The 24,249-nt window shown below is 38.5% G+C and overlaps 1 protein-coding gene and 1 long non-coding RNA gene across 5 annotated transcripts in view; one reads left to right on the forward strand and one right to left on the reverse strand.

The window, feature by feature from the left end:
• The window catches only part of LOC112675951 (uncharacterized), a 120,445-nt gene extending 108,083 nt beyond the window's left edge, over positions 1-12,362 (forward strand). Inside the window, exons 4-5 of the long non-coding RNA XR_007407278.1 lie at positions 399-10,235; positions 11,639-12,362. This is a non-coding gene — a long non-coding RNA (uncharacterized LOC112675951). The remainder of the gene's footprint in view (positions 1-398; positions 10,236-11,638) is intronic.
• The window catches only part of ATP8B4 (ATPase phospholipid transporting 8B4 (putative)), a 243,207-nt gene that overhangs the window by 2,674 nt on the left and 216,284 nt on the right, over positions 1-24,249 (reverse strand). For all 4 annotated transcript variants that reach the window (XM_025472826.3, XM_025472825.3, XM_025472827.3 and 1 more), the window contains 4 exons: positions 15,937-16,020; positions 12,746-12,991; positions 3,883-4,021; positions 1,629-1,759 (listed from right to left, as the gene is read on the reverse strand). In XM_025472826.3, the coding sequence (XP_025328611.3) occupies positions 1,629-1,759; positions 3,883-4,021; positions 12,746-12,991; positions 15,937-16,020 (600 nt within the window). The remainder of the gene's footprint in view (positions 1-1,628; positions 1,760-3,882; positions 4,022-12,745; positions 12,992-15,936; positions 16,021-24,249) is intronic.

Consider the following 24,249-nt stretch of genomic DNA (forward strand, 5'->3'; position numbering starts at 1 on the left):
TAGAGAATCTCAAGATCCAATAGTCAGTAGTAACTGGACTAAGAAAATTTAGAAAATTAGAGTCAGAAATTCCCAGCTCTTGTGGTAGGTCAGTATATCATGAGATTTTCAGGGTTTTGATTTCTTTTGGATTTTTTTATACAGACCTTTAAAGAACTCAACATCATTTGGGTGAGTTTCCAACATTTCTTTCATTTCCCTCATGAAATGAGGAGAGAAAGACCCAAGGTTTGGTGCAAGCCACCCTGTTCTCTGATTCGGCTGATCTCATGGAGTCTGACTTTGAGGTCAGGAGAAAGCCATTAAAAACAGAAAATCATGATCTGACTACACACTGGAAGAAATGAGTATCATCTTCCTTCCTTCAGCTCATCCATCATTTTCTGGGTTTATTTCAGAATGAGCTCATGGAGCCAAAGGAAAAGGACAGACCTAACAGGGGAATCTGTGAATCATATCAGAAGGAATCTTTGCATGTTTTGGACTCAGAATGTGGAGGATATCCTGGTAAGGGACATTCTGCCTCAGTTCGTCTCAGTATCATTGGTCTGGTCACCATCCCACCAGTGTCTGCCCCTTCTCATGATGTGACTACAAATGAGTGTCTCCCCTTTCTTTCTCCTTTTTCTCTTCTTTTTTTAAAAGATTTTATTTATTCATGAGATACACACAGAGAGAGAGAGGCAGAGACATAGGCAGAGGGAGAAGCAGGCTCCTCACAGGGAGCCGGATGTGGGACTCAATCCCCAGACCTGGAATCACACCTTGAGCCGAAGGCAGAAGCTCAACCACTGAGCCACACAGGTGTCCCTCTCCTTTTCTCTCTGTCTGGGTCCAGACCTAACTTGAGATTGTCTTGTTTCTACTACTCTCCTCATGAAATATGTGCTCTTTAAGAATTTCTACAATCTGTTCTGTTTTCCTTTCAACTTCATAGTTTTTCAATCCAGTCATCATGGTGCTTTTCCCTTTCTTAATCTGTTCAGAAGGTGGCATCTCCCTATGTTTTTGAATCAGCTACTACACTTCTACAAAAATTTATAGTCCCTTCACCTCATACCTTGTCCCTCTTTTACTCTACTCTTTACTTGACCCCATGTCGATAACTTTCCTCATAGTTTGCCTTTGCCTTACAACAGTTGTCCAAAATGCCACCAGTAAGCTTCTTTTTTTAAAGTCAACTTTTATTTTTTAAAAAGATTTATTTATTTATTTGACAGAGAGAGAGCACATATAAGCAGGGGGAGGGACAGAGGGAGAAGCAGGGAGCTGGATGTGGGGCTCTATCCCAGGACTCGAGGGGTCATGACCTGAGCCAAAGGCAGATGCTTAGCTGACTGAGCTACCCAGGTGCCCCAAAAGTCAACTTTTAGAAATGCCCAACCTAACTTGTAATTCATGACTCTGTACCCCCATTTAGTCTAGACATTTATCTTCATTAACATTCACAAAACTAGTATGTTCAGTTGTGAGCAATTCCATCTATGGTATGGGATATCGTATGTCTACAGATGTTTCCAGTGGGAAGTTCGTTAGCCCTTTCCCGTGCTTCCAAATCAGGCACAGAAGAACATGATTCCAAGAGCCAAAAACTAACTCTTCAAGTATTTATAAGCACTGCCACATACCTGGTCACTCAGGGTCGGGAATAAATCCACCTTTAAAAATCGGAATACCACCACAGGCATAACTGAAGCCACTGTTGTTAAGAGAATAACAAGCCAGATGCACTTCTGGGTCAAAGAATGCCGTGCATTTCCTATTATTAATGAAAAATATACATAATTATACAAAAATATGCTGAATTATTGAATGAATAGGCTCCTTGTCTATTCTCATAAGGTCTTTTTTTGAAATGGTGAAGTTTGGGCTACCTAAGGAGAACACCACTAGGCATCTTCCCTGGTATATAGTATGTTCAGAGGCAATGAGAAGGCAAGAGTGGTATTATCACCCTTGGGAACTGCTTCATGGCCCCATCACTTGGAGATAGCCAATCAGAGCCCAGTGTTCTCTGATCTAGACTCAGTCCAGCTTCACTCATAAAATAGAATTCTCTGACTGAGCCTCAAGATCCCTCGACTACAAAGCAGCCATTATTTTTAAAAGGCACATTCGCTCTTATAGGTTCTTGAATAAAATTGCCATATCAAAACTACACAATATATGTCTGTGGTGCAGGTACAATCTCAATGGTCTTGGTGACTGGCTATGCCATAAAAGGAGAGCTTTATCTATTACAGGCCAACCTTGACAATTCAGGCAGTAGCCTCAGAAAACCTGCCTCAAAGGCAGACTCGCTGATCTCTCTGACATTCACTGAGTTTTGAAGAACTCAAGGTTCCAAGGAGATCAGAGATGCTCTTGGATTTGTGAAAAGAGCATTCCTCTCACTGGCAGACTGTTGATGCAGCCATCCAACAGGCTAGTGCAATACTGTGGTGAAACTCATTCCAAAGTCTGAAGCCAGTTTACTTACTTGATACTCACACCTCATATACTGGGATGTTTGTTTAAACAAAGCAATAACGGTCAGTTAAGCAGACAGGCAAATTCTACAGGAACATGTCAACCCTATTTATATCACCAAAATAAACTTCTGTCCCTGTTGGTTTTCTAGAGATTTGCCGCAATACCTCCAATTATCTAGGTCCCCTCTCCCAAAACTAAAGTGTTAATACCATTTGAATGTGTTTTGGGTATGAAGGCTTGACTACTGATTGGTATGTCTGCATTTTCTGGCTTGGAGGATAAACTCTGCCCACCAAGAATGGTAGAATACAGTTGCCTGGGCAGAAACAAATTTGACTCAATAAGTTAAAAGTCTCTTTGAGCTCCTTGAAGCTTAGTACCCCCAGGCATGGCTGAGAAAATAAGCTTCATTTTAAAACCAAACTCCTGCTTGCTGCTGGCTACTAAGGAAATTTTTTTTCTTAAACCCCAATGTTGATCTAACTTTTGAGAAGTCTCATTGGAGCTCAGTAATTAATTCCTGGAATGGCATGTGCTTAGTTGGAAAGAGTGGTCCCCACACAAACTACTTTCTCCAATTGAGGCATTCCAGTCTCATTATGTGTGCTAAAATGCTCTCTTAGGACTAGAAGTCTTCTCGTCAACGCACTGAACTTTCAGATTTGGCAACCAAAAGAAAAAAAAAAGGAAGAAAATAAAAAGAAAAAAGAAAAAAACTCCCTAAAAATAGTTGTGTCTTTCTTTCATAATATGCTTATTCTTATTCATAACCATCATGTTTCTATGTGGTTGCAGTCTTTTGGCAGAGTATTAATGTTACATATTAAGTAAGAGTGGTGCAATTTAAATATTTCCATGTACATGTAGCATTTAAATGGCAGAGCTGACACCTGAGCCCTGGCTGTCTAACTATAGAGGCTACTCTTTGTGCCACTTTTAGACTAATATCCAGCAATTTTTAGACTGCTCTAAATTACACATCATTTCTTTCCTATCTAAGTGCAGGTAAGTTCTACAGGTGGACTTTGGCAGTGATCATGGTGATAATGTGGGATAAAAGGGAGAGCCTAAGATTTCTTTCTCTTCCATTATTCCTGAACTTTTTACAGGCCTTCAAGTAGGGTATATGTGCTATGCCTCTTGTTTGCAAAGGGACAATCTATTGCATTGGGGCTGTTAGGAACCTATAAGAAGCTATCACAATAATTCTTCTACATCTGGCAGGAATAGTAGAGATCAATCTTTTGAATTCTTCTCAGACCTGAAAATTTTCAGATGCCTGATTCAATCCATTCCTAGAGAAAAGATTATTAGTCATCCCTAGTCCCACCTGACACAGAAAATAAATTACAAAGACAAATAAATGACAGCGTGACACTAGGCCTTCATAGATAGTAGGACTCAACTTACCAACAAATGGAAACTGGCTTGGGAAGATGCCAAAGATGCCATTACTGTGCATTGTAAATAAAACGGAGAAATAAGTGGCAATGCTGCCCCAGATGAAGACATGGTTAATGACAGTCCAGTAACTGGTATCCAAGGCTATCTGTAAATGTAAAGTTGGACTGTAAAGGGGAGGTCTTTGAGGATAAAAGAGTATCATTTTACTGAGTGATGTTTCCCTAGAACTGTTTGTGAGGAGATGCTTGCACCTATCTAGCTGCTAACCAACCACAGGCACTCCTACTTTCTGCACAACACTGGGAACTGACCCGAAGTCAGGTGGACTACTGTGTGGTAGACAACTGACTTCAGAACTTATATCTGTATGCAATATATCTGCCAACATTGAATCACAATCAGGAGATAAAATGTTAACCTTCTTTTTTTTGTTTATTTTTGTGGGTTTTTTGTTGTCGTTGTTAACCTTCTTTTAAGTGAGGAATAAGAAAACAATGATTTCTAATTTCAAAGTTACTTTCCAAATTGCTCTTAAAGCATTTCTGTTGTGAAAAAAAAAATCTTCAGTAGTGAGCAATGCAACATTTTATAGTCTATACATAAATTTTCACATGACTATTTTACATGGATATAATCTGTTTTACATCAATATTCTTACTCATTTTGATGATCCTTTTTCTTAAATTATTTAATTAATAATAAATAAATCCTTAATCCTCTTTTGGGATAAAATTCAGAAGTGAGGATTCATGGTAACCTGGGAACACGTTCACAGCTCTTTTCTCTTCCAGTAACTCATTGTGGCAACAGCTAAAAATGGCCTCCTATCAGGGAATCAAGAAGCCATTGACAAATATGAATCCTGAGCTTTCAGAGAAAAACAAGTAGGTTCTGGCAACATTATTTGCATCTGCCAGGCCCCAAGTGGTCCATGTGAAGTTTTGCATTTCTAGCAGAGTCTGCTTCAAGACCACAAATTTCTCACTTCCTGAGGGGGTCCTACTAACATAGTAAATAGATCCTTTTCTGCATATGGAGATATGCTTCCTCTTCCCACTTATAGTTTACTTTAAAAAAAAAAAATCTTGCCCCATTAAAGATATTGGTAGCCTTGGATATAAACTGCAGAGGTTATAAAAAGACAGCTCTTTCTCTCAAGAGGCCTGAGAATGAGAGCCCTGCTATCCATCCTCAGCAGAGATACTGGTTTTCCAGTTCATTTGGCTGCCAAGACATTAGGCCAAAATCTTCAACTACCACCACCTGTCAATTCATCCCCATCAAGAGACACCAGTAGCCTGATGTGGGTAGGAATAGAAAAATCTGTGGGTAGGAATAGAAAAATCACAACCAATTAAAGAAGATTCAACTGAAAAAAGTAAAATAAAAAAAGAACAGGTGGCTCCTATTGAGGCAGCACTAATGGAAAAGACAGACAAGCATATAACCAAAAAAATGTAATGAGAACTCTTAAGGGGATGCAATTAGATCACAGAAAAAAAAATTCTGGAAGAAATAAGCATTATTTCTGATTTTAAAAATTCAATAGAAAAACCAAGTAAGAATAGTCACTGATGGGAACTGAATTAATATTCTGGAAAAAACAAATGGAAATAATATCTCACAACTGAGAGCAAAAACTTGAATAAATGGAAACCATGTGCAAAAAGATATGAGACATGAATGGAAAATCCATAGATGACAGATCCATGAGCCCAACATACAAATAAAGGCATCTTAGAGAGTAGAAGGAAGTAACAATTAAAGAAAGGATAGAAGAAAACTGCTCTACTATAGTGAACAAATAGCAAGATTTTCAGATTAAGAGGGCACTCTAAATCCTAGGAAAATTAAAGAAAGAAGTTACATTCTGGTGATATTTGTGAAGCCTCAAGACAAAGAACATAGATTTCTAGATAGAGAATATATTACTTACCAAAGGAAGAGAATCAAGCTAATATCAAACTGCTACATTGAAACTGTGTATAATGGAACAACATTTACAAAGTTCCTAAAGCAAAAGTCTCTGACTCAAGAATCTCAGACCTACCCGATGTATCATTTAAATGTAAGGGGAAAAAAGAAAGCTTTGAGCCTAAAAGTATAATGCCTATGTACCTTTTCTGAAGAAATTATTCAAGGAAATTGCTGCATATTAAAATTCAATAGAGCAAAGGCTTCAAAAGAATGGAAGACAAAAAGCATAAAAATGGTGGGAGCAATGATTCTTGTAAATTTATAGTTGGCTCCAAATGAGTAATGTGAGGATAAGCTACAGTATTAACTTAAAAAAAAAAATCTGAAACAGTCAAAAAATATGTTAAGGAAGCATTTAATAATACCCTGAAACTAAAATTCTAGATTATTAACATATAAGAGGGGAATAGGAGACAGGAGGGAGAAATAAGTAGATAGATACATTTCTAAAACTTTAATTTGGAAATGGACAGAGGAAGGGACGATCAAGATAGTGAAACATTTGATGAAGGATATAGTTACTATTTAATTTTAGTATATCAATATGGAAATAGAAATTTAAATGCTGATGAAAATGGGAGAAATCACTAGTAAAATTGGAATACAATAGTAAAACTTGTAAATTATTTATGACAAATAAGTTATTTAAAAATCATAATGCATCTAAGTATGAAAAGGAAAAAAATGGAATAAAGAATTTAAGATAATCATAAAATAACATGAAAGGAGCAAGATAAAATACGTAAATTACAAAATGAGTAGTTTAACTCCTTATCAAAGGAGAAAAACCAATAGAATGAGATAAGAAAGTAATGAAAATGAAGGGATAGGCCTAGATTATATATCAGTTATATGCAGGCTAAAAAAGCAACAGAAATAAAAATAATATAAAAAAATGAAATTTAAGTAACATCATAAAAAAAAAGATAAAAGCTACAAAAAAACCCACAAATAATCAAGAACCATTATATGGCAAATAATATAGTCTCAAATTATGTAAGGTAAAATCTCCTTGAAGTGTAAGAACTTGACAAGAATTGTAATCACAAGGGAAAATTTTAATACATTTCTCTCAGTATTTGACAAACATGGTGGTTCTTCAGAAATCTGTGGCTGACCTGGCATCCTGTCCCCAGTGTGTTCAGAGGCAAGCTGTTTCACTACAACAATGCAGCCATGTGGCCGGGTGTTGCTCCCAGAGGTGCTATGCTTGGCTCTGGCTCTCCCTGGTTCATTTGCTCTCCTGAAAATCCTGGAGTTACTGAATAGCTTTTAATAAATCTTTTGTCTGTAACTATGATCCTTTTTGGAAAGTAATATGTTAATATTAATGAAACATAAAATGTATGTATTCTCTGACCCAGGAATGAAAAAAAAAACAAAATACCATTCTTTATCCATCGTATCAGTAAAAGTTAGTTCTGACTCCAGAAATTTCATTTCTAGGTATTTATCTGTCATTACATAAAATTTATGTACTAGTATATGCATTGTAGAATTGTTTCAATAACAGCAACAACACAAGAAACATCCTGAATGTCTATCAATAGAAGGCTTATGAGTAAATTATTATATTATATATCCATATTGTGAAATTCTGTGAAGTTCTTTAAAAAGAGTAAGATAGATCTGAATGTGTTGGTTTGGAAAGCTGTTTAGAGTATCTTGTTAAGTAAGAAAGCATATTACAGAATAATATGCTAGCTGTGCTCCCTTTTTCTTGAACATATGTGTGTGTCCCAAAGCAAAGAAAATATATGGAAGGAGTTAAGCTGTGGTTATCATAATAGTTAACCAGGGGAATATGGGAAGTAAAATAAGGTGGTTCATTTTATATTAAACATTTCTATAGTATTTGAAATGTTAAAAGGAGCATTATATAACTCAAATAACCAAAAAAAAAAAAAAAAAAACCCAAAACCCAGTGTTTTAAAAAGTTGAGACTGCTAAATTTCAGGCTATAGCATTGGCAGGACACATAAGATTTATAACTGTAATTATAGACCATGGAAATTTCATGGAGGTTGTTACCCCAATGACAAGTTAAGCTTAGACAGCGAGGAAAGGATATTAATGCTGCTGTCAAAGTGAGCTTATTCGCAAAACTCCTGAAACTTATTATTCTATATATTAAAGACAGCAGTCTCTGAAGCCAAAACTGCAGTTTTCATGGTTATGAACACTTATGTGCTCAGGTCTGAGAATTCTATGGTAGATATTTTCAGGGCTTCAGAGAAATAAAAATAAGTGGAAGACTAAAATGCCACTAATTAGGAATCTATATTCCTCAAGTTTAAGTTTTCACATTGAAAAAGGACCTGTGTGTTTATCATCTATAAACAATCTCTCTCCCACTTTATTCAAGGGTGATACTGGTGTCCTAGGTGTCCCCTCATGGAAGAACAGAGATGGACCATTGAATCAATTCCCTGTAGCTTCCCTCTGCTGCCTGTAAAGAAGGGAGGTCCACGTGGACTTGGAGTTGGGAACCTGCGATCAGATCTGTGTACAAATCCTGGCCTGCCACCTTTGTGTGATTTGAACTGTAACAACTATTTTCTTATCTATAGTAATAATATTTATGTTTCAGAAGACTGTGAAGAAGATTAAGCAGGAGAATGGGATTATCTGAGAAATAATTCATTTGCATAGTAAATGTTCAATTAACAGGAGCTATTGTTACTCTGAAAATCAGAAACCCTGACCGAGGCAAGTGGGCCAGGTTTGCCTTCAGTAACTCTAACCTCTCTTCTTAATTCTTCTAGAGATTCTCTTTTCTCCAAACTCCAGTGCTTCTGGCTTTAAGATGGCCTGCTTTTCTTCTACTCTTTCCCTCTTTCTTCTCTCTTTATTTTTTTCTTTCTTTCCTCTTTTTTCTCTTTCCACCCCTCCTTCCTCTAGACAGACAAGGAAGTATCTGATATTTCCTTTACGTCCAGTCAAATCTTTGTTCTCATATATCCTGAAAAATTGCATTTTAATCGGTCTTACTGTAGAATGAAAGACTTTGCCTCAGAGAATGCTGGAGTCAGGTCTGGGTTCCAATCCCGGATCTGGGACTTACTTTGTGACCTCAGGCAAGTCACTTAACATCTGAGCTTCATCAGTAAAAGGGGACAATAATACCTACTACATAGTGGCACCGAGAGGATTAAATACAATGCATGATATCATTCATAGTGGTGATGATGACACAGATTTCTGAAGGCTCCCACCAAGGGCAGGCCTGCTTTGGTAAGGGGTAAGATGGGCATGTAACTAAGACAGGAGGGATAGTCGGGTACCTCAATCAAATTCTTCTCACTTCCTTTGCTCAACTTTAATCTCCCTTTATCTATTTCTGCTTTTACATCCATTCAATAAAAACTTATTTGTGTCTAATACTGCAGTTTAAGTTGGAGTACAGCAGTAAACAAAGCATGCCAGACTTGGAAACTGCTGTTTATTCTCACTCACACCTACTCTGCTTCCAGACCTCCATCTCCAGCCTGGAATCTCTCCTACGTTGTTCTCTTGCCAAAAATGTCCTCAGTCTCCTTGCTGTTTCAGCACCTTCCAGCACTGACAATTAATGGTAGGGGGTATGGGTGAAGGCGGGGAAAAATCAGGTAAAGTAGAAATCTATGGGACAGGAGTATGTGGAGAAGATCTAGAGGATGTCAGCTTGTACATGGCAGAGGGCACACCCACCAAGTAGTGAGACCCAGCACCTCATCTTTACAAGTACAGCTCTGTGTATGCATTACTGCTTCTCAAGTGTGCCTAACTACCCTGTAGCCCAATAACAGTGTTGTAGGAAATGCCCCACATTTTTCATGGAACACTCACAAGTTCCTTAAATAAAAATCACGGAGTCGGGAAATAAGACTACTGGATCCTAGTCCTAAACCTGCAATGCAGTCACTGTGTGATCTTGGTCAAATTGTGGGCCCCAGTTTGCTATATCAACTTTAAATTATATGGTTACAGTTTTAACATATGACCACCAATTCTTTGAAATTCTGCTAAGAAATGGAGAATAATTCTCCCCTTAAGTGAATAGGGCTGGATTTAGTGACTCACTTCTAATGAATAGAGTATGAAAAGGGAAACATAGTTTACAATGGAGAAACCTGAAAAACATCATCTTAACAAGTAACCGAGGTCACCATCACCAGTAATAAGTCATGCTGGTATCACACGCTCCCTGATAGGAAATGACAAGAAAGGCATATCACCTTTTTGTGATTCTTCCCCCAAATCCACGATCTCAGTCTGTTCCTAAGAAAGCATCAGAAAAATCCAGAAACATTCTACAAAATACCTGACTACTGCTCTTCAAAAGTGTCAAGGCCATGAAACACAAGGGAAGACTGGAATGTAAGATCCTGGAACAGAAATAGGTAAGTAATGGAGAAACTGAGGAAATTTGAATCAAATCTGTACTTCAGTTAATAGTATCATACCAATGCTAATTTCCTAGTTTTGACAATTGCACAATGGTTATGTAAGATGGTAATGTTAACATTAGAGAAAAGCTAGGTGGGCAGGACAATGGTTGCCCTTGAGGACATAGAGGCAGAGAATGGATCTAGTGAGACAAATAGCCAATTAGGCCTGAATCAAATAGACCCAGATAACCTCACCCATAACATCTTGAATGAGGGACCAATGGTTACTTTGAATCCTAAGGAAGAATCCCCTCTGAGGAAGTACAGGTATCATTCTTATAAAACCCTACCATAAAAAGTAAGAAATTTTGAATGGTTTATTTTGAAAATTTCAAAAGATAGACTGTAAAATTCTGCCTTTTTTTGTGAATAAACAATGTTTTTAAAATAGAATTGTTTCTGTGGTCTCAATTTGTGAGAAAACAGAAATGTAATTATGACATCCAACAGAAACTGTGTACTTTATGGGGAAAAGAGCTTCTAAATCTAAAATTAACATAAAAAGACAGCACTGGCCTTATTACACTAGCATATAAGAAAACAAATTATGATCAAGAAAAAAGAGAAAAAGATGTATAGGAATATCAACAGACTTTTTTAAGTTAAAAAAATAACATTAACCTAGAATTGATTTTGAAAAATAGATTCACTAAACATGCAATGCCTCATATCTTTTCCAGGTATTTTTTTACCCTTATTTTTTAAAAGATTTTATGTATTTATTAATGAAAGACACAGAGAGAGAGAGAGAGAGAGAGAGAGAGAGAGAGAAGCAGGCTCCATGCAGGGAGCCTGATGTGGGACTCAATCCCAGGTCTCTAGGATCAGGCCCTGGGCTGAAGGCGGCGCTAAACTGCTGAGCTGCCCGGGCTGCCCTATCCTTATTCTTATAGCGAATGATGTTAATGACAGTTTAAAGAATATTTCCCATTTGCTTTTTATTTTAGACACTGGCCTTTTGTCTCGGTTATTACTTTTCAAATGATCTCTTAGAGCAGTAATTAACAAGCCTGACCTAGCAAATAAGCTATTACTCCTAAAGAGATATCCCACAACTATCTTCTCCATCAGGAAGAGAATCCAGAGAACTGGAAATGTGCCTTCATGTCAGGGAGTAGATCACCTAATTCTCTAGGCTAGAAATATATAAGAGTATACAGAGAGTCTGCTCAGTGATCAAAAGGCAACAAAACAAAACAGGTTGTAGTGTTCAGCATAGTGGCAAGAACTATAAGATGGAACAATAGCTTTTATGAGGTGATATACACCTTATCCCAGTAATAGACTATCATAGTGAATGTCTTAGCTATGCCAGATGCTTTCAACTCACTCCATTATTTCCTTCTCTGCCACAGAATTGAAAATAGAGGAACAAGACATGGAAGGTTCGCAAAGCAACGGAAGGCTTTATTTAGTTGCAAGACAAATAGAACTCTTTTCTAAGTGGAGAAATCTGGTTCTGCTTTTGGATGCTGTCTGATTCTGAATTGTGAACTCCCAAGATGTCAAGTGTTAGATGTCTTTGGAGTAGACATAATAATACTCATTTAGATGGACCAAGGAATGGCAGAGACATCCTTTAAAAGCAGTATGTTGATATTTGGTTCATGTAATGTAATGTTTATTTTTGAGTCATGAAGAGAAAGTCTGAGGTTTAATGACATTCCTTGTTGGAAATTAGCAGCTAAGATTTGTAAAAATGATTGTTTATAGGCTACAAAAAGGACTGACCAAAGGCAATTTAAACTCTAAAAATCAAGTCTTTGACTGATATTTGTTCCTTAAAAAAAAAAAAGAAAAATAAAAACAGATCACATTGCTTACTGTATCCACCCAAAGGTATAGATTTTAATGACTAGGAAAGCTTCTGTGAACTCTAACTCAATATCGAATGGTTTTGTCCACCATTTGCATTAAAGAGGAAACAAACACTCAAGATACCCAGTGATGTCAATGGATCACCAAAAATCACCCCTACCAGAAGAGCTTCTCTGAATTTAAGGTTCAGATGTGCCAAAATATAACACTGAACTTGGATAATTTCACAGATATGTACTGCCAAATAAATTTTAAATCTTACTTTAAAGCTGGAAGTTATTTAGTCATAGAAATCATGGGAAAGTTCCTGCTACCATTGGAAAACTTTTCGTTTTCAAACCCAAAAAAGAAACAGTAGTATAATCATTTCTCTTTATATACAATGCTCAATCCCAAGAAGTAATCAATTGTGAGGTTTCTACTAAAACAGAGGTTATGGACACCTAATGCTAATCTCCCACATCTGGTCATTTACATTAAAGCTTTCTGTTTTTATCTCACAATGTGTAGTTAAAAAGAAAACCCCAGGATTCCTTTAGGATTCCCCCCCACCCCCAACAGGTAGGCAAAATCAATTAACAGTGGAAACGAATTTTAAAAGTTTTAAAGTCATCAGGTTAAGACATTTTCAGCAACAGGGTTACCTGCACACTGACCACAATGACCAAAGATGTAGCCATGGTAACTGCAAAAGACTGGTAGTCAGCTATGAGCTGCCCATCTTCTCCAGCCACATTGTAAAAGGCTCCATAGGGGATGAAGAAAAGGACCAATGATGTGTAGATGCCATGTGCCATGCAGATGAAAAATTTATGCTTGTTAAACAGTAGGTTCAGCTGTCCAGGTTCATACAGCTGGGGATAGTCCATGCTGCTCTGGTCACTCACATCCTGTCAACAAAGCGTTAGTTCAGTAGAGAAGGCTTGAGAAGAAGTCAGAGAGGTGCTGAATTCCCCATCTCGGGAAATAGTAAGCACATGACCAAGCACACCCTAATAAATACTATTCATTAACCTGTTTTCATGATAATTGAGAAGATAATGATCCCAATTTTATTGAAGACGAATTTGGGTCTCCAAGAGAGTCATGAGAGATCATATAGCTCTTAGAACCAGAACTTGCACCCAGATCTTTGGCTTCAGGTTGAAGTTTCTTTCTTCAACTCTCCTGCAGCTGCACTCATGCTCCCAGAATTCTAGTATATCACATGCAGCCAGTGGGACCCAGGGATTAATTGACAAGGCAGTGAGGGTAGTGGCCAGGAGATGGCAGCAGAGAGCCGCAGAGTAGGATTTTGGCCAATCTGAGTCCCTAACTATGAGAGGAGGGAGAGTAGAAGAAGAAAGGGGAAAGTGGGAAATTGCAAATGGGATTCCAGTGGGAAGGAAGCTGAGCCTGAAGAGCTGAGTGCTATATCCAGTGAGGATTCCAAAACCAGCTGTTCCAGACAAAAAATTTAGACAGAATGAGAAGCTATGTTTGGCTCCAACAGGGAGCAAACTAAAACAGTGCTTCTCAAACTTAATATACACATAAATCACTTGGGGAGTAAATGATGATTCAGCAGGTTAAGGGTAGGGCCTGAGACTCAGCATTTCAAATTGGCTCCAAAGTAATGCTAATGACCACACTGTGAGCACCAAAGCCAAATGCCCAAACCAAAAAGGAGGCAAGGACTGACCACTGGGGACATCAGAGGACCAGGAGTAGAGGAGAAGCAGCTAAAAAGGGAGCAACACTGGCATGAACTCTGAGGACAGACCAGGTGCCCCTTCCTGCTTGTGGGATGGCCCTGGTCTTGTTGAATGGGGTCCCATGAAGAACACAGACATACTCTCTTTGGGAAGTACCATTTTGAAATTTTGCTGGTGCTTTCTCTTCCAGTCAGTGGCTGGTGAAATTAAATGCCCAGGCTTTGAAACCAAACAACCCTGAGTTCAAACCCTGGTTCTGCTGCTTAGCAGGTATATGGTCTTAGACCTGTTACATAACCTGGCTGAGCCTCAGTTTCCTTATCTTCAGACATGCAAACAACAGCACCTCCCTCACAGGGCCACTGTCATGATTAAGTTCATGTATACAGCAGAGTTTTTGCCACACCGTAAGTAACAACAGATGCTTCTATAAATAATAACATGTAAAATAATGATGATAATAAATAATAATAGTAATGGCAGAGCAATCTCAGAGTCAGGTGGCTTGGCACTAGGCTGAGTTCTGTCACACACTAGCTGTCTGACTTTACAGCCATGACTTGAGCCTTAGTTTCCTCCTTATAACTTGAGTGGATCATAGACAATCATGGAAGCCTTGCAGCCTAACATTCCATTATCCTGTGATCAGTGCAGGGGCCAAAGTGGACAAAGTGGGAAAGGACAGGGGCAGACACTTAACTTGATGGCAATAAGGGGCCTTATATTTTTTTGAATTCTACAATAACCATCTTTTCCCAGAAATTGCTTTATTTTTATTATTTTATTCTGGAGAGCTACAAAGAACCAAGTAAAGAAACACTTATAAACATGGGCACTTGGAAAGTGCTTTATCCTTTACATCTAAAGTCTTCAGGAGTTCATTACTTTTTTATAGAATTCCACAAAATATGTTGTTCACAAGCTGCCCTTTTTTACATACAAGAAGTGAGACAGTTAACAAAGGCACAGAATGGGAGACTGGAGTGAGTTCATCATGTGAAGATTTATATTTTGCAGTAGACAGCTTGCTTTGGGCCAGAAAAATGAGGTCTAGCAATCGGGTCTAACGACAGCCTGGAGAAAATCTGATCTTCTCAAATATCCTTCCAAAAAAAATTCTTTAATAATACACTCTAATTGTGCCATGGAAACTCCTCTGGCTAGCCTTCCGCTTCCTCATGGGCAGCCAGACTTCTTCCCCCTTCCAGGAAGTACCTTCCAAGGCAATGAGTATGCCAAGGATCCACCATTTTTGTAATTGATTCCCTCCCTTCTCTCTTCTCAAGCACTTAGAGTTAGACAAAAGTCTGTGCCCCTTCTCTCCATGGCTGTGGAGCTGCATGTCTTCCTCTTCCATTGACAGGGCACTCCACTGGACTCTAGTTCCTGTTCTGGCCTGTGCTGGCCAAGGAAATCTCACCACAAATGCTGGACTTCTGCCTTCCAACAATGAGTTCCATCATTTTCTATCACTGCATGGTTCTCTGCATTCAGAGGCTAATGCAGCATTTCCCAGTGTGTAAACCACAAGGCACTAGTTCTAAGGCATATTATTTTTTTTTTTTTTTTTTTTTTTTTTTTCCACTTCTTTTTTTTTTTTTTTTTTTAATTTTATTTATTTATGATAGTCACAGAGAGAGAGAGAGAGAGAGAGGCAGAGACACAGGCAGAGGGAGAAGCGGGCTCCATGCACCGGGAGCCCGATGTGGGATTCGATCCTGGGTCTCCAGGATCGCGCCCTAGGCCAAAGGCAGGCGCCAAACCACTGCGCCACCTAGGGATCCCTCTAAGGCATATTAATAGGTACTATATGAAAAATAAATAAATAGAAGTACAGTCATATAAGCCTCGGAAATGCCAGCCTAAAATAAAATTAGAGACCATTTCACATAGGACCTCTCAGAGACTTTAGAGAAATAATGTGGGATGTCAATCTCAAAGAGGAGGGTAGCCAAACTTTGATCACAAAACTGTTTTTGGGAGGGTGAGGATCTGGACAAGGTTTTTGATCCATGCAATACCTATTAAAACAACTGAACTTCTAGGACTCTCCATGACTTGTATTTTCTACTTAGAAGCTAGAAGCACTAAAAAGCATCAACAGAGCAAAATAAGTTATAAAGACAGAGAAAAATACGTACCTGGTCAAAAATGCCCATAGCTAAAACAGGCAGTGATGTGTAGACAATGTTAAAAAGGGCAATGAACCACTGGTCATAAACAGTCTGAAAAGAAATAACATATCAGTGAGAAACACCATCCATAGAAGAATATGCCCTTTTAGTTTCTTGGGTTAAATATTTCAATTTCCTGAGATGGATGAGAGTTTGATATTAGAGACAGACATGAGTTCTCCCCTAGGCTCTGTCTCTTATTGGGCCTGCTACCTCAGAGAAATACTAGAACCCTTTAAACTTCAATTTCTTCATCTCTAAAATAAAGCCATGCTCTCCTTGCAGAGTTGGAGTGCAGATGAAAGGAGAACACCCAACACAATACTAGATATATAGAAGCCTTGAAACCCCATGGTGGGCTATTTTATTTTTCAGGTTTTCAATGGCTCATATATCCAGTTATTTGATCTAAGTGATAAACAAAGGACCTACTAAAATCATCAGAGGGCAATGCAGAAATGAACCAGTCAGCCCAACCCTGTGTTCAAATGGAGAGTTTTTTCTTGGGAGTGGTTTAAAGCAAAGTGGTCATGGAGCCAGCTTCTCAGTATACTGGGTACAAACAAGTTAGACAATTAAAATATCCCCTAAACTTATATAGAGTACTTCCTTACATGAGCCTCACTAGAAGTCAATGAGGCATGTGAAACAGTTGTTATATCCCCATTTTGTTGATAAGTACATAGAGATGTAAAACAAAATATAATATTGTAGAGCTTTTCACATGCAAAGGCAAAAACTAAAACCTGTGTGTCCAGCTCCTAACCAACATCTGTTCAACCATTCTATCATCCATCCATTCATTCACTCAATATTTATCAAAAATCCGTGATGTGCCAGGTACTAGGTTTTAGGCAATGGTAATTAAACATGCTATAATAAGATACAAATATTTCAGAAAATTTGCATTCTGATGGTGGCAAAAAAACAGGCAATAAATAAGAATATAAATATATAGGGGATCCCTGGGTGGCGCAGGGGTTTAATGCCTGCCTTTGGCCCAGGGCGCGATCCTGGAGACCCAGAATCGAATCCCACATCGGGCTCCTGGTGCATGGAGCCTGCTTCTCCCTCTGCCTGTGTCTCTGTCTCTGTCTCTCTCTCTCTCTCTCTCTCTGTGACTATCATAAATAAATAAATAAATTTTAAAAAATTAAAAAAAAGAATATAAATATATAGAGGATGTGAGTGAGTAGGTAATAAATACTAGGGAGGAAGGGTAGATAGGAAACGTGGGATGATTGTAATTCTAATAAGGTGACTGGAGAAAATCTCACTAAGGAGTGACATTTGGAAAAGATCTAAAGAAAATAAGGGATCAAATTATCAAATTATGTAGCTTTCTGGGATAGAATGGAATGCTCATTCCATACTGCAAGTAGATCCCATGAGAAATCTCTGAGGAAGGAAAGCATCTGATCAAAGGACAGCAAGGCAGCCCAACTGGCTAGAGAAGAATGACCTGTAGGAAGAATAATGGGCATCAAAGGAATAAGGAGTTAGATCCATGGCTTATTCCCTAAGTGAAATGAGAAGATACTAGAGAATTGTGAGCTAAAGAACAACCTGATCCGATTTGTATTTTACCAGAATCACTCTGGATTCCGTGTGGAGAATAGACTGAAGAGGGGCAGTGGTGGAAACTGAGAACCAATTAGTAGACTACTGCAGTGGCCAGATGGAAGAGGGAGGTGGCTGGGTCAGGTAACCAGTAGGCAGACATACTGAATTCTGAATATATCTGAAGTGCATGTTCTTAGGGAAGTTCTGAAAGCAATGAGGAATCTAAAATGCAAACGTTCCAGACAGAGCAGCTAAAGGTAGGTTCCATATAGTTATGTAAATAAGGCAATCCATTAAATTATATCCTGTACATGGAGGTTATATCAAAAATATTTTGGTGTCTTCATTGCTAAATCTGGATTTGGACTACCCTGTCTTCACATCATTGTTTATTCTTGAAATGGGTGTGTATTTGTTCAAGGAAAGGGGAGATGAAGGCCAGTTTTCTAAGGCCAAATCTCAACCTGGACTGTTCTGTTGAAGTTCCACAGGTGGCTTTATTCAACACTGAACAAACCAGACTCTGTGAAATATACTGATTATTGTATTCTGAGCAAGGTTGGCCCTGTGGGAAGAAGTAAGGAAGTAAGGACATTTCTGCTGTCAATCATCTTGGGTAGAGTTCAATCTTAGGGCAGGAAAAAAAAAAAGAGAACAGAAAAGGGAAAAGGAGGAGTGGGGTAGATGAGAGAGGGAAAGAAATTGTTTTACTCTTTGAGTGTCTCTTTGAGGCCTGGAATCCACGTAGGAAAGATCTGTTCAACATCATTCTCTTTGAGGGTAGGTCAAAGCTAAGCAGAAAAGTTGAATTCTACTACCAATAAATAGCTGAGCTAGGATTTAGACAAAGCAGCATCATCAGGGACTATACTATCAAGAGGAGTAGGCTTATGACTCAAAATAATCACTTCTAATAACCAGTTTTAAAGTTCCCTAATTGATAATTCCTTTTTATAATTCTTTGAGTTCTATTAAACTGTATTCGTTGAGTCCATTTGAACTCTGCTGCAAGAGTTTGAAAAGGTATCCTACATCAGTGATATGCTAAGTATTCAACAACAGGTTCTTAAAAAAAAAAAAAAAGCCCCAATGCATAGCTTTTGCTGATTTCTATGGTGTAAATATTTCTCCCGTGGCTGTTTATGCAATGATATCACTAAATGTGCAGTTGCAAAGAGATGTGACATAGTACACTATTATATAGTATTTCTACCATATATATCCAATAGATACAAATAACCTCAAGTACATAAACAGTAAAACAATTAAGAAGTGGTGTGTTTTGATTATTTATAAATTTTGTTCCTAATATAAATTATAAGGTAACATAATTCAATCTTTAATAATGGTTGCATTTAAATACTAGCTCACATAATTTCTCAAAATTAAATAGTCAGCTCTTAAGAATCAATATGGGCCAGCTCTAACATACCACAGGCTATGTCTGTGCTTGGAGCAAAGTCATACAAAACAGCAACTGCTGGCCACCTGAAAGATTACAGACTTAATGTAAGAGAACTTGCAGAAGGGCAGATCTGTATCCCAGACCGTCAGGTAAACAAGCCTGGATTTATGGTGTTCACATAGGATGGGGGCATGTGCCAATACAACGGATTTGTACCAAGTGCCCACTGAAGATAAGGAAAAAGGTTGAGAAAAAAGCAAGGCACAGCACATCTTCATCAAAGCATCAGTGAACTAACAATACAGCAGGAAATTGCCTGTTAAGATCAGAGAGAGAATTAGAACTTAAGAACTACTTCAAAGGGGATCCCTGGGTGGCTCAGCAGTTTAGCACTTGCCTTTAGCCCAGGATGTGGTCCTGGAGACCCAGGATCGAGACCCAGGATCAAGACCCAGGATCAAGACCCAGGATCGAGTCCCACATCAGGCTCCCTGCATGGAGCCTACTTCTCCCTCTGCCTGTCTCTGCCTCTCTCTCTCTCTCTCTCTCTCTCTCTGTGTATGTGTCTCTCATGAATGAATAAATAAAATCTTAAAAAAAAAAAAAAACTACTTCAAGGCCTAGAATAATGTTATCTTTTTGCAGGGACCGTTTATTTCCTTGTACCAGCTCAGCTGCTGAAGATGGGATGAAGGCCTGACATTTTGGGGGTTAGCCAAGCTGTCCTGCCATAGTGCATCCTGTGACCCTACTGCCAGGAGGCTTCCCTTGGGTCTCATCCCAGAGTGGAATGTGTTCCATTAGAAAATCTACCTTTGATGGGCATGGAAACAACCTAGTCCTCTTGTCCTAGGAAACAACGAAAAGCAGATGATCACAGGCTTCTCAGTTGCCTCCTATAGACCATTAGCAGTCCTAAGGCCTGTGGTTCAGAGCAGTGCAAACTCCCAGGTTCCCAGCTCAGGACAGGAATAGTAACAGGGTCTCAGATGCCAATTCTCATCTACCCTAAAAGTCTACCAAAACTGCAGCTTAGCCTCTCTTCTCTTTCTTTGGATGAACAACAGTTCCACTTCTCGATATACGTCCAGAATATCTGCCTTCATGCACCAGGAGACATAAGAAAATGCTCATAGAAGCTCTGGTTGTAATAGTCTCAAGCCAGAAACCACTAAAACATCCATCAGGAGTGGAATGCAGAAAGACACTGTAGTATATTGACATAATAGAATGCTATAGAATACTGAAAAGCAAGGAATTACACCTATATATATTTTAAAAATTACAAATGAATTTTTAAAAATGTATAAGGTTGAGCAGAAGAAGCCAGACAAAGAACTAAGATTCCAATTAATAAAATTTTAAAATGTGTCAATCTGCTCTGTGTCGTTAGGAAGCAATGCTCATATGGAAAATTTATAAAACAAAGCCATAATGTGATTATAAAATGTCAGGGTAATGGTTACCTCTAAATGGTAAAAAACAAAAAAACACATGACTGAAAAGCAAGGAGAGTTTTGGAGGTTTGGCAACATTCTGTTTCTTGCAGCAGATTACGGCTACATGGGTACTCATTTTATAGCCATTTGTTAAGCTGACATTTATGTATTATGTACTCCATAGATTTGTTATGTTTTAAAATAAAAAAGGAAATATGCGGCCTTCTGTTTTAGTCACTCCCTGGTGAGACTTTAGACAGTGTGAGGATTCTAAAAATCTTGACATCCATATCATACCCGAGGCACCTCTATCCAAAAAAAAAAAAAGCTGACACAAATCTTCAACTATTTGATTGATGATGGCATCTAACTTTCATTCCTCAAATATATCAATTCATGTCACAATTACAGTATGGAAAATATACAAGGGGGGAAGCAAACTGAGGTCTTGTAGCCCCAGGCAGAACCTGATGCTGTCAAATCACTTCTTCCTCATCTCCTCTACCATTCAGCTTCCACTCACGGAGAAGAGATGATTTCAGGTATTAGGAAGAAAGACTGAATCTGAGAAATCATGGCATGAGTAGTGGATGGTCTGGCACAAAGTGCCATCATTACCACTAACAGCATTAAACCTAACACCAACAACACTAACCTAACACTAACAGCATTTAAACCTACAGTTATTAGGCAGCAGCATTTGTGAGTTGGTACTTGATAGGAAACCTCCTTTTACAACTGGAATAAAAGAGGACGGGAAGGGAAAAGTCAGTGAAAAAGTTTAGAAGAGTTTTTGCAATTTCTTGGAAGAGTTTCTACTGCCACTCAGAATCACAATAACAAAAACTAGCTGATACTTACTGAGCACCTGCTGTGTACCAGGCACTACTTTAAGGACTTAACATATACTGACTCCTTAAATCCTCACAATAACCTTATGGGGTTGGTACTATTAGCAGACCTCAATATAAAGATGAAGGAACTGAGGCCCATCAAGGTTAGGAGATTGCTCAATGTCATATTTGTAACACAAAGATTTTTGAAGTATGGCCTAGCAATCTTTCAGGGGATCCACATGTCAAGACTATTTTTACAATGATATAAGCAGTTATGTATAGTTCCTTTTTCCTCTCATTCTCCCATGAGTGTATATGACTTGTGATGCCATAATCAACTGGATGCAGAAGCAGATATGAGAACGCAGATGCCTCCTACTGCCCCAAATAGTAAGAGATTAAGTATTAAAAATGCCACTTTTCTCACTAACTTATTTTTTATTCTGGAAAATATTATCTTTATTTTATCTTAAAATACGTCATTTAGGTAAACATGTCATGGGTTCTTTATTTCTTTATGAATCAATAAAGGAATGTTTAAGTGTTTTCTCCATTTTAATTTCTCCCAATATGATAAATATAGATAGATAGGGGCCTAAGATCACAAAGGTTTCAGAAGCACTGGCTGAGCAAGTGTCAGGGCCAAGTTCTAGCCCTGGTACCCTTACCTCAGCATTCACAATAGTGACCACTGCATGAAACCACCTCTCAATCAATGATACCATTTGGCAAGTTTCCTTAAAGGCTGTTTCCTCACATTGCTTTATATAGTTGAGAGTATACAGGAAATACAATTTGTATGCTGGTTTTTGTCATTTAAAATGAAACCATTAACATTTACCCAGGCCCAAAGCCTCCCATGGCTTCCCATTTTACATGGGATGAAATCTACTCTCCAGGACAACCTACAACCTTCCCTGATCCCATGCCTGCCTACATCTTTGGCTTCCCGCCCTCCCTCCCTGGGCTTCACTGATTGTCTTTCTCAAGGACCAGGCTCATTCCTACCTCAGGAGATTTGCCTGCAGTGCTCTCTACCTTGAATACTTCAAGCTCAGTGTATTCATACGAAAGTATTCTCTGAATACCAAGCTCACAGCTCCAATGTTACACTCTCAACCAGAGTTTTTACATTAACCCATTCTTTCTTAATAACAATTCTGAAATTATTTTACCAATTTACTTCTTTATTATCTGCCTTAATCCCACCAGGATATAATCTCCATGAAACAGAGACTTATTCACATCTATAACTCCAGTGCCTAGAGCAATGTCAGACAACGATAAATGCTCTCTAAATATTCATTGAATTAATGACTTTACAACTCTTTGTAAATCTTAGATATTTAACTTGCTACTAAATGTTGCCTTAAGGATGTGCCATAGCTCCTCAAACTCAGTACATCCAGACCTGAACTCATTCTCACACCCCTTTAACCAGGCCCTCTTCTTACGTTCCTTATTTCAGTTTCTGACAGTGCTTCATTTATCCCAGAACCCAAGCCAGAAATCTGACATTTCTCCCTCTCTCCAACATCTCACATCAAATTAATCTCCAAATCCCACTGTTATAACCATACCAGATAGCTTCTGTTTCTGCCCAGGCCTTTACCTCTGTGACTTTCCTCCTGATGTCCTCCCTACTCGGATTCTTACTCCTCACCTGCTTCACTATGATTGATCCTTGAAGGGTCAGCCCAGGAACAGATCTTCCAAGAAGCCTTTCTGAGCCCTGCCCACTCCTACCCTCTAGGCTTGGGTTCCAGGCTACTCCTTGGTGGCCTCATGATATTCACATCTTACTGCTTCACATTTATCAACTTGCAATTATTTATGTGCTGGTTTCTAGCCCCACCCCACTAGGCTGCGAGCTTCTTGGGAGCAGGTTATAGGATTTATTCATCTGTGGGGGCCCAAGAACCTAAATCAGTACCTGGCACATGGCAAGCATCCAAAACAAGGACACTGGTTTCATAAGCTTCAAGGCACTGGAGTCAGAAGACACAACTATATAAGATATTCAATCGCTCTGAGTTTTAGATTCCTAGGTTACGAAGTGGGAATTTGGAAGAGCCTTTTATATATCTTCAAGCGGTATGTTTAATGGATAAAGAAAAAGGTATATTTCTCCCTGATGATAATTTTTATGAAAATACAATTCTTTATTGCTACAATCATGTTTTTTATAACCTACTATATTAATGAAATCAATAGAAAATTAGAACAAATTTAAATAAAACTGAATATCTTGATATAGTTAAGCATTTTCCTCATGAAAACTTAATTATATCAATCACTCTTTAGCTCTAGTTTTGCTCAGGCTCTGCCAAAATGTGTAAACCTGAGTCATTCACCTTAAGAAGAAAAAAAAAAAAAAAACACCTTCCTGGGTTATATGCATTGGTTTAACACAGTTTAGGCTTTAGGAGCTTTCATAAAAATTAAAGTCACAACAGTATTTCTTCTACAACAGGCTTCTTCCTCCCCTTATAAGAGGTCTCCAACTACTCAAATAATTATCCTAGTAAATGCTCCACTTCTCCTTATATGCCCTCAGAAAGTTTTTAAGGCCCCCTCTGGTGATTAGGACCAGCTGGGATGGGGCACACTAGCCCAGATGATGACCCACATGAAACTTATCCTGGCTTTTCCCCTTCCAGGCTTCCTCAAGCCCTCTACTACCTATCTCCACAACCTCCACCTCAAACACACATGCACCCACATGTAGGTTGACCAGATGCCCCAAAGAGATGGGAGGATTAGAGGAAGGAGGGAAAATGATTTCTCTGGAGCCTCTGGTGTAGGAAGCATTCTGGCCTAGAATTTTGGGTGACTAGACCAGTCAAATGGTGACAGCATCCTGATTTTGGATGACTCAAATCATTTATATAAACAAAAGCTCCGTAAAAAAGTATTTGTTCTAAGGCCCTTGTACTCCTAGGGGAAGCCATACCCGCCCCCCACTTCTAATTTTTTTTTTCCTATCTCCCATATTCTGAATAAAACAGAAGAGCCATATTCCTGTGAGATATCACTA

This window comes from Canis lupus, chromosome 30 (genome assembly GCF_003254725.2).
Source record: "Canis lupus dingo isolate Sandy chromosome 30, ASM325472v2, whole genome shotgun sequence".
Classification (NCBI taxonomy): domain Eukaryota; kingdom Metazoa; phylum Chordata; class Mammalia; order Carnivora; family Canidae; genus Canis; species Canis lupus.